A 15,554-nucleotide genomic window follows, 5' to 3' on the forward strand; every position below is an offset into this window, starting at 1 on the left:
GAGAAAAGGTAAGGGTCTCATCGCTGAGACTCATGACTGGATTGATGAGCCAACCTCTTCCTCCAGTGATGAGGACATGGCACATCTGTGTCTTATGGCCAACATCCAGGAGATAGAAGACTCTGTCAAGAACTCATCCTCTGCTGCTGCTGCTGCTGCTGCTGATCTACCTTCTACCTCAAAGGATGCCAAAGATCTGGTCAAACTAAAGAAGGTAAACATATGAATCAACATAATTTAAACTTGAAACAAAAGCATAATTTGAAACAACACTACTACTACTACTACTAATAATAATAATGGGAGCGCTCGACTCGTTTCCCAGTGAAGCACAGATCTGTCTTCAACTGGTTCCAATGAAGTGAACCGTTGTCGAGCCTTGCACACATGACTTGTTGCACCTGAATCGATCCACCAAACAACGTCATCATCATGCACGTATAATGATTCAGATATTAGTGGTACACAATGTAGATTTGAATTAAAACCGGAGTCAAGAAACTGACCGCCGTGTGTTTTGATCCTTGTATATTTGTCCACCACCATTATTGCTTGGTCGATTATTTTTCTTGACAACACGACAATCGTGTTTAAGAAGGACAATCATTTCACAAGTCCAACAAGTTAACTTAACCTTCTTGTTAGGTCCTTTCACGGCCTCATTGAACTTTTGTTTTCCCTTGAATGGATTAGATTTTCCCTTTTCCACCACATTGACCAAAGGAATAGAAACTGCCTTTTCTTTTGGCTTCTCAGTCTCTTGCGCTCTTAAAGATTCCTCTATATGCAAGTGACTCCAGAATTGTAGAAGGAACAACTATTCTTTCTTATGTTTTCAATGTGTGTTTGAATTCTTTCCAAGAGGCAGACAATTTATCAATATTGCTCGACACTGAAACGGACTCGTCCATTTTCATGTCGTATTGAGAAACTTGCCTTAGTATGTGCAGGAGCTCATTATATTGCTCCATCGCAGACATTGAGTCCTCCATTTTGTAATTATTACATTTACTAACGAGGAACTTCTTACTAAAAACATCATCGCCCATGTATTTGGACCCAAGAGAGTCCCATAGCTCTTTAGAGGACTCGGCATTTTGATAAATGTCAAAGAGGGAATCATACATATCGTTTAAGATGTGCTCACGACAAATGTAGTCATCGTCTTTTTCCATTTGCCCTGACGTCGTGCCATCTCCAACGTCTCATCCTCCATCACCTCCGGCATCAAAGTACTTAGCATGTACACGACTTTCAAGATGGTCAATAGGATGTACATCTTCTTTTGCCATCTTCGAAAATGGATGACCTCGAACTTCTCCAGTTTAGTGAACTTTGTCGTCATGTATCCCACGGTTTGATCACTCGACATTTTCTCAAAGAACGAAAATGTCACTTAAGATTGTTAGAAGAAATGTTGAAAATCGAGAGAAAAGAAGAGTGTATAGAACACAGATAAAAACTTGAGATCGCATGAGAGCTCACTTTCCTTAAGCGATATTTCCACCCCATTCTACCCGGATAATGGATATCATGAAATTTTTTGGAGGATAATCTCAAATTCTCAGTATCGATTTTGGTAGAAATCGATCTTATTTAAACACAAGAGAATCATAACCAATCTCATATTAATATCGATAATAATTTCCCATTAAATGAGATTGATTGTTGGACATAGATAGTGGCAGCTACAAAATAATTCATCAGTTACAAATTGATAAAAATACACAGTCTATGTCATTTACAAGTGTAAAAATGCACGGTCCATGCTAAAACAAACCGAAACGCACAACCCATGCCATTTCCAAGAGAAAAAAACACACAGCCCGTGCAAAACTTTATGTCGATAAATGCACAGCCCGTGCCATTTCCAAGAGTAAAAACGCACCGGTCGCGCTCAACATTCTATTTCCAAGCACAGCCCGTGCTTTTTTTATGGACAAAGTGGCACGTCTCACGCACTACAAAATGACGTTTTCCACTTAGTAACCCACCAAATATGACCGTCCAATGATCCCGGGTTCTAGTTAGCTTATATGAATGTGTACTCCACACCTCCTACCTCGTGTCATAGCTTAACTATCAACCCCATTATTATCATGTGAATCCAGTTACCTAAAATGAACCAATTATTTCACTAAAATCACCAACAAATATTGCCATCCATACATACATACATACATACATACATACATACATACATACACACACATATATATATATATATATATATATAAATAATAGTTACAACATTATAATTTGTAGCCCAAAAAATATGTACATATTTTAGTCCAATTTAGAGGTCAAAAGATAAATACATATATATTAGTCCAATTTAGAGCTCAAAGCCTAAACTTAATCCTACGAGGTCAACCAAACTCAATCCAATTTTGCCCCCTTATTCCCTTAACACGACTACAAGAGTGTATTTCCACAATTCGATTTGGACGCCGCTATTAGATGACAGATCCTGCTTGTTGGACGTTGCTACTGCTTAGTGATCGTTATTGTTCATGACGACAAGTATGCTTGTTTTCTGCAAGTTATTGCTTCTGGACGACAAATTATGCTCATTTAACACTCGTTTTACTTGAATTCTAAAGAATCTCATAGAAGAAAATTATTCGAATCATTTTTGAAACAACAATAAATAAATGTGCCGGAGAACATGAACGACGTTGTTAGACAATTTGTTGATGAATTTAATCAATCCAAAGACTCTCCATCATTTGAAGTAGTACTTTGGTCGTAAAAATCAACTAATGCCTACCACGATAGCCAAACGACAATTGGGAACAATTTTCTTCGTATTGAATAAAAGAACGAACGGATACAGCGAACCTACTTACATCGTTCAACTTCTGCTACAGAAATCTAACGGTACAATTTACCACATTGTGATAGTTATGATTTGGTGGGGGAACGCGGTGGAGCAAGAGCGGCAAGGCATGGCAACACAGCGGCTTCATTCCTCTTTTACGCTAAGATAATGTTTCTTCCTCAGCCCAACTTCCATGACCAAAGTTAGCAGAGCCTCACACACCTGAGAAGCATCTGGTTCCAAAGGGTCATCGTTTGTCGAAGAGTAAACCATCCACGCATGGTCCAGTTTGCGCTTGGGCCGCACCACGACCGAGCCGGGGACCTCTGCATCGCGGCACGTCACGAGCCCGTCGTTCTTCTCACCATATCTGGTTTGTAGCAGCTGAGCACAGGCAGCCAATGTGGCTCCAAGAGGAACTACAACGGGCAGGACGGTGGTTGTTGTGTTTGTGGATAACGGAGCAAATGTTGGAAGCTCGGCTTGGGCAACACGAGAAAGCGTTGCCAAAACGGTCGGAGAGATGTTGGCTTCGGTATGAAAGGAGACGACTGGGAGTTCCTTCGGCAGGTGGTGTTTTCTCAAGAATTCCTTCCGCTTCTCGTAGGTCAGATCTTCGAGTGATTGCAAGTCGCCCTACAAAACAAGGGCATCATGTCTTAGAACACAAATTTAAACAAAACCGAACTAAACAATCCCAGCATATCCCACGTGGAGGTGGGGTCTGGGAACGGTGAGATGGAGTAGAGCGGATGTTTCCTTAGAACACAAATTTGTTAATAGTAAAACCATGTTCATGTAAATCTCATTATAGCTGATGATACCTTCAAAAATTGATAAATTTCTTGACATCCACCAAAAGGACTATTTTTGGACAATGATCTACAATTGAAGCAATGAACACATGAAGAGCACACAAAAAAAAGCCTAAGCCCGAAGCCCGGGCCAGGGACATCCCGAAGAGCCTGGGCCTTGTAACCCGGCTTTAAAGCCGGATCAGGCCAATCTTTTTAAGGCCTGGTTAAAACCCAGCATAAAAAAGTCTGGTTATGCCCGAAAAAGACGGCTAATCCCGAAAAATCCTGGTAAACCAGCCTATAAAAACCTGATCAGGCCCTCTTTCAGCCCCAAAGCCTGTTTCGTACCGGCCCTGGCCTGAAAAGGCATGGGCTTCTTTTTTGCTTACTGAAAAATTGGCCCATGTTTGAGCGTTTATCAATTGTCTAAAATACCCTTCAAAAATCAAAAGATAGTTGAATCTTGTCAACACAATTTAAGATCATCAAATTTTTGTAGCAAGACCAAATGGGAAATCGTAACTTAAAAACTTGAAATGTTGAAATTTTCATTAAACCAAAGAAATACACAAACAGAATACGTGTATAGAAACCACCGTGTTACCACAAAACTCGCAATATTTTCTTTTTGGGAACAGTGGGTATATGGTTATGAGGAAAGATGATCAACCTATAACTTCCCACATGCTTTTTTGCATAAAGAATGGTAGTTAATTTCATGGAAAATTTGATGGGTTCAAATAGAGAAAGAAAATTCAATACCAAAAAACCAACCAAAAACCGACAAAGTAAATCCCACCGGAAAGTAGGGTCTAGTGGATGAGATATATGCACACCCGCCCCTCTACTCCAAGAAGTAGAGGGACTGTTTTCGTGAAGAAACAAAAGATGGTCACTAGAAAAAGAACACCACATATGAAAGTGAAATAGAGAAAGAACATACCTTTATCACTTTACATATCAAGATTTCCATAAGTTTTCGAACATTGAAGTAGTCTCCTATCTGCCCTTCTCTCATAATATCCGAAGCTATAGGGCTACCACCATATGGGCTCTGTGCCAAAGCCAGACCGGCGACTTTATCTCTCAAATCCGGCCAATACATTGACAAAGCGGCAGCTGCATCTATTCCTCCTTTACTGTGGCCAAGAAGTAAAACGCGCTTATTGGAACCCCAATACATTTCCTCGACGTACTCTTTTATTTCTCTGGCATTCTTTTCAACTGATGCCTAAAATGTCTGATGTTAATGATAGAACATCAAAACAACCAAAGTTGCAGAGAAAATCGGATAATGGTTACTCTCTCCGTTCCAAAATAAATGTCCACTAATGAAAAAGGCAAATAGTTTTAGAAATGTGTAATTAACACCCCTTCTAAATAACTAAATGACAATTGTAAACATTAATAATGAGGGAGTATGATTTCTCCATCTCAAAATTAAGGGTATAATTGAAAAGTAGACACTTACTTTTGAAAGTTGACACTTATTTTGGGACAAACTAGAATAAAATTGTGTGACGCACACCTCACTATGAATCTTTGCAATGTGACATGTCAATCCCATTTTAGAGAAAGTTGCCTTCGTCGCAGTAAAATAGAGTGGTCCATGGTTGCTAAAAAGACCTGCATGCCAACCATTGCCAAATCATGATAAACCAAACCAAACCAAACCAAATCAAACGAGCCCGGTGCCTCCCACCGGCAGTGGGGCCTAAGGAGGTTAAAATGTACGTAGACCTGACCTCTACCAAAAAGAGTAGAGCGGCTGTTTTATGTGAAAACCTCCGGCTTGTGAAAAGTGTGAGAAGGAATGAAAAGCAGGCAAACTTAAATTTTGCAAAGTTGGATATAAGTGTGCAAATCATGATACGTCGATACAGTTATTCAGATTCAATACACCGAAATTCTTAAGGTCCGTTTGGTTTGCAAGATTGTTTTTGAGGGGTTTGGATTTCATGGAGAAATTTGGATTTGGAGGGATTTGGATTGGAATGGATTTGAAATCATTGGGGTGTTTGGTTTGTAGGATTTGGAATGGGATTGGATTCCATTATTTATAAATAATTTATAAAAAAGTATAAATAATTATATAAATAATTAAATTACACTTTTATAAATTGATTATTACAAAACAAATGTTTTTAACATTTTTTAAAACCTTATTTCGTACAATCCTACGAAATCCCGTGAAATCCCGAGCACCCCCTAAGGATTTCGAAATCCTATGTTTGTAGGATTTCAATTAAATCCTAGGATTTCAAATCCGGACAATACAACAAACCAAACATGGGATTGGAATGGATTTGAAATTCAAATCCCCCAAATCCATTTCATTCCTGTAAACCAAACGAGACCTTAGGATTTTACTAGAAAGTATGAATTATCAGTTGGAGGGAGAATGAGGAAAGATGAACTACTGTCTGGAAATCATAGATCTCTAAATTCTTCAGGTATCTTGAGGTCAGGTGACACTGTCTGGTTACCATCTCAGAACATCCAATATTATCCAACCCAACATCACATTTTTAAAAATTGATAAAAATGAAAATTATAAGTTATTCCTGCCCATTCTCTATCGCTAGGCAAAACTCGACTTTCAAAGAAGGGGAAACCTTTGATTTAAATATCTACCACTCTCACAACCTCATCGTGGATTGTAAGAAATTTTGTGGAAACATTATATTAATTCACCGTAAAGTAAGTATAAACCAAAATGAGAACAAGCCATGTCGTAATCCTTGTCCAACTAGGGAATATATCAATTCTATATTCCTAACGATAATATGTAAGTTGATTCTAGAGTTATCCAATCAACTTAACCATTACCCAACAGAAGAAAAGGAACAGAATAATATAAAATGAGAGTACAGGTTCTACTATTCTCGTCTAAAGTATTGGTTTAGGCACCCTATCAGCATCTTCTGAGTTGCATCAGTAATAAAGATAAAGATAGAAAGGAAGGTTCTACACATTGTCATATACTCCATCCATACCAAAATAAGTGTTCACATTCCTATTTTCACAAGTGTCTACCTTCCAATTCTACCACTTAATTATGAGATGAAGAAACTATTATTAAGGGGAAAATTGTCATTATAATTACACATCTCTACAACAATGTGCATTTTTCATTATTTATTTTGGGACGGAGGGAGTACATGATATCAACATTAATCGGAATAGGATTTTAGTAATAATATATAGATTACCTGGAACCAAGAGATAAACCACTGAGTTTGGCAAAACATGTATACCATGTCTGATGCAAGGAAAAACAACAAAATGAATATTGTACAAGCAAAGCTAGTAGGGGTTGACATCACATATATGAAATTAACCACCCTTGTACCTAATATTGTCAAGAATATTATTAAACCGTTCTGTCCCATCTTCAACGGGAGGCATCTCAGGAGCACGTTGTAGCCATCCAATGTCATCAGATGACCCATGCATTGTCCTTCGAACACGCTCAACAAGGCTGAAAGATAACATTGTGTAAGTTGAATAATAAGGTCACAATTAAGAGTGAAACACAAAAGATATATCTTAATAGCACAACAAGACAGTAAAAGTCCATAAACCATATGCTGAAAAGGAAGATATGCTGAAATGCTGATTAATAATTTACTTAAATGCAAACTATCGCCACTCCTTTTAACACATTTCTCCTTTTCTCCTCATTTGCTAGGTATTTTGTTAGTGGAGGGGGTCTGCAAGTTGACTTGACGGAAATTATCACTCCAACGAACCCATTAGACTGTCAGATAGAGGTGACAGATTGTAAGATAGATATATCATATCCAAAAAGAAATACATGCTCAAAATGGCAAAGAAATTCAGTGACATTGAATACTATCAAGATCTTGAAGATTTGTAAATGTCATGTATCTAGACCACTTGGCTGCAAGAGAGACGGAAGTAGGGTGGAGCTAGAACTCTAGCTTCCTCAAAAGAGGAGAAAAAAGTTGATCAAGTGCAAAAGGGTTAAATCTTCATGCTAATCAGCTTCAATGACCTTATGCCATCCTCATGTTTTACCAGTTGAGCAAGTAATGTGGGGATAGTCCTGCCTGGTCCAGTTACATAAAAAACCATGCTTCAGCATGGATGCCGATAAATCGGCTTTGGTCTTTATATGAAAGGATTTGTTCATCACACAGACAAAAACCATAAAACTATTAGGAAGAAATCCATTATATTTTGAATGTCCACAACTCAAATATGCTATTAATACCCAATATTCAATTATGTCACCTAATAGGTCCGCAAGAAGAAAAGGAAGGCATCTGGGTATGCTGGGTTCCATCAGATGGTAAGTAACATAAAATGGTCGTTTTTTGTTATACATGCCGAGCAGAAGGATAATGAAAAAAAATACAAAAGGATAACTCATCAAATACCTCCCCAATATTTGAAGAAACAGAGAAGAATGCACATGCTAACAAAATTTACGAAGTATCAATCATGCTTTGTAAAAATGAATTATGTTGTAAAACATGCTAAAATTTGAACATAGATCAATTAATGATCCAATAGAGAATGGGTTGCCATTACCCTTGAAACATGGAAATCCCACTTTGCCTGGTCTGATCAGATTGTACTATTGCCATATTATTTTGAGAATCCGAGTGCCTCGTGATTTCCTCACAAGTTGGTGATGCATTAGTTGCAGTTAGCAGTGATCCAGAAGCTGCAGAATCACTTCCAACATGTCCATTATTACTCAACAAAGGTTCTCTAAGTTCTTTGGAAGCCAATGCTGCCGTGTCCTGTCCATCAGAGCCTCTAGCTGCATCGTCTGTTCAAATAAGAGAAAAAAAAAATGCTATTACCAACTTGATGAGCATCAGATGATACCCAGAGAAATTGGTAGATGAAGAAAGCAGATATGACATATAAGTGATCATTATACAACCGGAATTAAAATCTTTACCCAACATTAGCAATTAAAGTGTTATGTTGTTAGCAATTTAGGTGTTAAATTTTTGGACAAGCTACAGCAAATCCCTTGTAAGAAAAGACATCTAATATCTTAAATGATATTCACTTAATTTTTCTGAACATTGGACTTTATAACAAAATATTTGGAAGCATCTTATGTTCAGCAGTATGCATGTCATTCAAAACCAACTAGTTCATGCAGTGAAAGAAATTATGTTTGGTGATACATACTAAATAACAGAATAGCATCTGTAAAAAGCAAAAGAAAAGTATGAAGTTAACGTCAATCTCCTCAAAAGAAACCTATCTCTCAGCATATAATTAAAAACAGCATAATTACAAGTGTGTGTGAGACAGAGAGGAGCAGACCAGGAATAGCAGGGAAACAACTAGTTAGATATGATGTTGTCTCAGCAAGATAAGATGCAGCTCCATTTAAAGCTGGTACCGATGGAAATAGTGGGGGAGTTATCTGCCTCTTCCTCACATCATTGTTGTTTGCCTAACAAACAAGCAGCTGTTAAAATATTTGCAAACAGTAAGAAGCATGGATTATCTTCTATACAGAAATGAAAATCTTAACACAAAGAAAGAATGTACACACCAAAAGTAAATCATCTAAATTAACATAAACAGCAAGCCTTTTATCACAAATTAATCAAGGAGTAGGCTAAAAGGGGAACCATCACAAACTGCAGGGAGATTAACATAGAACATATATACGTATCCTACCGAACCTTCCCGAAAGTATCATTTCACATAAAACTGACAATGACCGCAATATATCCTAAAGCTGTTAAGAAGAAAAAGGCCACATTGCAGGAGAACAGCATAACCATGTGCAATATTTATATGATTAACTCACATATCAGAATATTGATAATTTTATGAAGGAACCATTATAGATTTTACATCAGCATCTAAATACAATGAAATTTGTTACCAAATGAAGAATTGTAGAAAAGATCATTATATGAAACGCTTGTTTGGGTGTACATATGCGTGTGTTTCATGTGTAATTCTACTTGCAAAGCACCAGAAGAAATTTCTAAGATACTAGGTTCAAAATGTCAATCATGACTCCTTTTAAAGTTGAAATGAAATGGCAGTCAAGTTTGGCCTTGTATGTACATAGAGTCAACCAAGCATTCTTTCAGTATTGTAGTTCACCAAAGATGTATTCATGCAGCCCACATGCATGTTGAATCCCCAATGTAACATGTAATTTCTGTTACCACAGAACTCAATCCTCTCATTGTGGGCGGAGCTTAAATAGACAACTTATTACTATTGTGTTGATGTCCTTCCCTTCCACTTGCCTTAAGAGGACCTACTTTGACTAACGGCTTTAGATAGTTGTCTTCTGTTGCAAATGTCTCCCAATTCGCCGACCAAGCTGAACACAACTTCCACGTGATTTCCAAAGTATCTCAGTCATGTTCAATAAAGATATGTGTTGATAAAAATGGATTTAGAGGAAGCTTTGTTGGGATGATAGAATGCCAGCTGATTGGCCAGACAAGAAGAAAAGAAAGAATGATGATAAGGCACTATTGCAAATTAGATTCTACTTGTCTAATGATGTTTTATTGGAAACAACAGCAGTGGGGTTATGGGTGAAGTTGGAGCAGTTATGCATGACTAAGAGTTCGCCAAATAAGTTGTGTTTCAAGCAACAGTTATTCTCTTACCGGTTATCCAAACGTGGATCAATTTCTGAATACATCTCCAAGTTTGAGGAGATCGTAGCCAACTTAAAAGACATGGAAATCAAGTATGATGAAGAAGATTTGTGACTCATTTGGTTGTGTTCGCTACTGTCTTCATACATGGGTTTTAGATACTCTATAGCCATGATACCCTTACATTTGATGAGGTTATGGAGTTTTAAGGTCCAAAGAGAAGTTGAAAGAAATTGTGTCTGGTGGTGAAACTAAGGCCGAAAGGCCTTCATGCAAGAGGGAGTCCTTGTAAAAAGGGGTTCCAGGACCGCAAGGTACGTTCCAAGTCAAAAGAAAGAGAGTTTTGTAATTGTTGAAAGAAAAAGGGGGCATGTTATCAATGAACGCTACAACCTCCGGAGCAAGAACAATGCCCATGGGTCAGTGATACAAGATATTCGGTTCTTTCTTAACCACTCACAATTTCTAGAGGTGTACCTGTGACAAAATTCCTTTATTTCAAGAAATATGATGGTTTTATTTTGTACATACTCTTGTATGTGGACAACATGCTGATCGCAGCTGAAAGCAAAGTGGAGATTCAGAAGGTGAAGAACTAGTTTAAAGCAAAATTTGACATGAAAGAACTTGGGTGCTACCAATGATTATTTTGAGGATGAAACAGAAAGATAGAAATGCATGAAAGTTGTACCTTAGCCGAAAATGGTACTCTGAAAAAGGTATCGCAACACTTCAATATGCACAATGCTAAATCTGATTATACCCTTTGTAGTTCACTTCAGGCTATGATCCGCCTTGAGTCCTACTACTTATGAATATGTTGCATATATGGCTAAAGTTCCTTACTCTAGTGTCGTTGGATCCTTCATGTATGTCATGATATGCACACTCCCAAACTTGTCTTATGCAATAAGCATTGCCAGTAGATGGATGGCAAACCCGAAAGAAGAGCACTGGAAAGTCGTTCAGTGGAAATTTTCCTACAGTTTGGGAGATCTAAAAATGGTTTAGTTGGGTATTTTGATTCATAATAGGCCAAGGACCTTAACAAGAAAATGTCAATCACTGGGTATGTCTTTACAGTTGGTGATTGTGCCATAAGTTGGAAGGTTCGTTTACAGTTATAGTTGCTTCGTCTATGACTGAAAACAAAATACATGGTGTTACTGAAATATTCAAGGAGACAAAATGGTTGAAAGGGGTATTTGGAAACTTTGGTGTGATCAGCAAAGTGAACAGGACCTACTGTGGTAGTCAAAGTGCTATATTTATAACAAAAGATCAGATGCTTCACAAAAGAAAAAAACACAAATATTCGAAAGTCCTATCAGTGACCAGGTTTGAGCTTCGTTTGGATTTGTTCGGGACTTCATGATGCAACTAAGCCCTTATGGGCTTTTGGCGGAGGAGGTCAGATTTATTGTTTTACATGTGGGTAATTGTGGTTGGGTGGGTTAATTTTAGTCATGGAGGAGATTGTTGAGAACGTCACCCAATATACCCACCATTATGATGGCAACTTGCACGGACTTCCAATTAGATCAGTTTTAGTGGGGGAAAAGTTACAGTACAAGAGGAACTTGTTTAATTTAGGGTTTGACTAGGAATTTAATAATTCTTTATGAGGCAGGTCTAGGCCCACAAGGCACCTCAACCAAGGTACAACGCCTTAGTGAGCCTCGTGAATACGCCTATCCTCAATTTTAAAAAAAAGCCAAGGCCTTGAACCTTAGGAGCCTCAGAGCCTAGGCGCGCCTAAGGAGCGCTTTTAACAACTATGAGTCAAAAAAAATTTTGATGTGTACCGATGGGCCTTTTGCCTTCCAAGGTTAGAGTTCTGACCTCACCAAAGGTGAGGAGGGTGTGTGAATTTATTTGTTAAATTTGTCATATATAATTATTATATACTTTAAAAAAGCATTGTTTTATGTGACTAGTATTGGGGTAGGTCAAAAGATGATAGTTAATATCTAGTGGTACTGGAGGTCTGCGGCGAATCATTAGACTATCTAGAAAACTAGTCAAATGGTGGTCCTCCATGGATTCACCTATATAAGTTGTGACTAAAGTTGCAAAAATAGGAGCTATCCAATTCTGGTCAAATATTATGAGATTGGGAGGTTGTATGTGCTGAGAATTAGTGTCTCTATCGACCTGTACTTTAAAGTTGGTTTCTAGTAGTTTTTTCTCCATATCATACATTGCTTTTCTTAATTGGGTTTACATGTTAATTCATTCGTCTTTCCCATGGGCTACGGTACTTTTGTTGGTTAGCTTTCTGCTTTTGCAATTCTTATCGTAACATATCTCTAACTTAATGCCTGCAGATGTTCAAGAAAAACATTAATAAGAAGAAATCAGGGATATTTAGCATATCTATCATGGCACACTCCATTCCCAGACATGTACCCCCCCACCCTTTCTCTTCACAGGGAGAAAAAGTTCATTACCATTAATGGGATCCTTGATTCTTCCTTGTTGGTGTTCGTAGCATCCATAGTTGGCATCAGCTGCTAGTGAACGCACACACACATGGACAAACAACCACCAAAAATCAGACATTTGTTATTTAAATGTCGTTGTGAAAGAAATGTGAAATGGTGCAAGGAACATACAATTAATCTCAGATGTTCTCAGGGTATTGAAAGTAAAGGAGAAAGAAGAACATTCTACTCATGCAGGGTCGAGGATCATACCTGAGAAAGTAAACATGCCACGCAAAAGAAAAATCTATGGTAATCTATATCTATGGATAATCCACTTGGCTATTGACCACCTTGCTTGCTCAACTTGCTGGAACCGTGGAACGATAACCTAAATGTCCTCAATTCAAACACCACATTTATCTTTCGTCATACACATGATCCAACATCTTAACACGATAAAACTAGAACACAAATTAAAAAGTACCAAATAGAAATTCATTGTTTAATCCCAAATAAGAACCCTAAACCAAGAGACAATCGATTGCCTTACCTCCAACAAGCCGATTTCAAATAGGGCGGTGAATTCTGAGCGACTTCTAGAGATCAAATCGGTTTCGCACAATTTAAATGTAGGAAAATGATGGGGAGAACAATGAAAAATTATCTTCGACACTAACGGCCAGCCTAAGCGAACGCCAACGACCGTGACGTCGTCGTTTTGTTTGTTGACCGCCATAAATAACCATGTCGGCCAGGCCCAATAACTTAAATCATGGGCTTCCATTTGGAAACAGATTAAAGTTCATTTGAGGCTTTGGGCTTTAGCAATTGATAATTGGTTGGATTTTCATCAAGGGGTTGTTTACAAATTTTCTATTAAGTCTTGTATGGATAAATTCGTCTGTTTTAGATAAATTTGTGTGAACAAAGTTGTCTATATGGATTAATATATTTGTATAGATTGGGAAGGTTTTGTTTAGGAGGGTTTTTTCATAAATAAAAGAAGCGTATTTTTTAGTTAGAAGGGACAGACTGAAAAAAACTTGGCTTTTAAGTCACTTTTTATATAATTAAGCCACTATCAAATACTCGTAAGTCCCACTAACAAACATCCCCTTAGTTATTGATTGATAAATTAGTTGATAGATTAATCATATAAATACTACAGATGATAGGTTAGTAGATAAGAGTTAGGGGGCGTTTATTAAAACTCTTATCCGGGTAAGTGTTTACCAAGTCATATTACGTTACCGGATTAATATGGCAAGAACCAAGAATCTTACCGGGTAAGAGTGAAAACAAGGATCGAGAGTCTTACTAGGTAAGTGATGGTGATGACTCATACCATGGTTAATGCTTACCAGGTAAATTGTTGCATACGATATCGTTTTAGAGGACTAAAATCTTACGTGGTAAGTAAGTGATAGTGTTAAATTTTACCAGTAAGCACTTACCTAGGTAAGCGTTTGATGAACGGCCCCTTAGGTCTATATGATAATAATAACTCAAGAATATAATACGAAACAGTTGAATCACATGTGTTTTACATAATTAGACCCAAGTACTAAAAAAATCAATAAACTTGTTGTCCATATTCTGTTGTTGTTCATAATCTATAGTATTGGTTGTTTTGCTTTACATTTGTTGTTCTTAATCGAACCAAAAACCGATTCTAAAACCAAAAACTGAAAAACTGAATGGTTTTGGGTTTTGTAGGGTGTCGTAACGGCTCGTAACCCTCGTTCGAGTAACCAAATACACGATTAGTAAACTTTATGAACTTTTTAAGTATTTGGGACTTGTGTATGTCCGATGTATTTGCTTATTTAGGTGAATTGGAATAACAGAGCCTTTTTGGTGAAGCCAAACTCTTATTTGGCTATTGTGGTTAGGTTTGAAGAACCAAATCGTAGTGTTTGTATTAACTTACGCTAGAATGGTAGCTTAGCACCACAATGTTAACACCATAACGTTAACTTCAGATATATATATCTATAACCCTAATAAATAAGTAACTTTTGGGACACGTGGCCCTTCCCTGTGCGTCGGTTACTGGTTTTTCCCGCCTAAACATGTATGTGGACACAATTTTCACCTTCAGTACAAATAGATCTGTGCAAGTGACACGTGGTAAGTCCGACGGTTACTATACGTGCTCCCCTTTAAACCGCCAATGCAGAGTAATTGGCGGTCGATATTGCGAGATTCTGAATTTAAAGGCCAACAGACCATCATAGCATTTTCAATGAATTGGAGATGAGGTTTGCTGCTCAACAGGTGCTGGTTATCATTTGCACAAAATTTTAGCCGATTCATTGAAGGATCTTTGTTAGTCTAACATTATTTTACGATTTATCATGCAGTCTTCTGAATCGGAATCAGTACACCTTCATTCGTCAGATTTCAGTTATGAAGAGAAGTTTTAGGTATTCTAAATGCCACCTTCAATGTAGTTTGTAAATTTAAATGGAAGCAACTAATTCTTCAAATGCCAGCTGATCATTGTCTTAAATGAAGAGCACCGTAGACAGTCCGAAATCACAAGAGAAGTTGTATGAGAGAAGGCTTGCAAAAGGAATAGACATGAAGAAAAAGAATCGGCTACAAAAACATTAAAAATCCCTGAACTTCAGAAGTAATATTCGTGGTTCTGGTGTACAACTACATTGTCTCTCGTATTTGGTATTGTTTTTGTGATTGGATTTTGGTTTGTACAACAATCTGTTAATTGGTCAATGTATTATGCTATACGCTTTCATTATTATTTGTTTTGGATTTAATATTAAACTTATTTGCATGAGTACATAATGTTGTTGTAGTTGATCTTCATATTTAAGAACATTGTACTACGTTGAGCCTCTCCTTGTCCTTCCTTGCCTCATAC

General features: G+C 37.5%; 1 protein-coding gene across 4 annotated transcripts; it reads right to left on the bottom strand.

Annotated features, from left to right (window-relative positions):
• Nucleotides 1-2,678: 2,678 nt before the first annotated feature.
• On the bottom strand, nt 2,679-13,379 carry LOC112526950. Of its 4 annotated transcripts, none has more exons than XM_025137401.1 (10): nt 13,221-13,379; nt 12,941-13,058; nt 12,695-12,754; nt 8,932-9,064; nt 8,176-8,419; nt 6,971-7,099; nt 6,831-6,880; nt 5,147-5,244; nt 4,562-4,849; nt 2,679-3,457 (listed from the first exon to the last, which is right to left on the bottom strand). In XM_025137401.1, exons 3-10 carry the CDS (start codon nt 12,749-12,751, stop codon nt 2,966-2,968), a joined length of 1,491 nt encoding a protein of 496 aa, XP_024993169.1. In that variant the 5' UTR covers nt 12,752-12,754; nt 12,941-13,058; nt 13,221-13,379; the 3' UTR covers nt 2,679-2,965. The 4 variants fall into 4 exon arrangements, with proteins under 4 accessions (XP_024993169.1, XP_024993173.1, XP_024993172.1 ...); XM_025137405.1 differs by having other exon boundaries at nt 12,695-12,757; XM_025137404.1 differs by having other exon boundaries at nt 12,941-13,067; nt 13,221-13,268.
• Between the last annotated feature and the right edge of the window lie 2,175 nt (nt 13,380-15,554).

This window comes from Cynara cardunculus (genome assembly GCF_001531365.2).
Source record: "Cynara cardunculus var. scolymus isolate 2C chromosome LG 14, CcrdV1, whole genome shotgun sequence".
Taxonomy (NCBI): domain Eukaryota; kingdom Viridiplantae; phylum Streptophyta; class Magnoliopsida; order Asterales; family Asteraceae; genus Cynara; species Cynara cardunculus.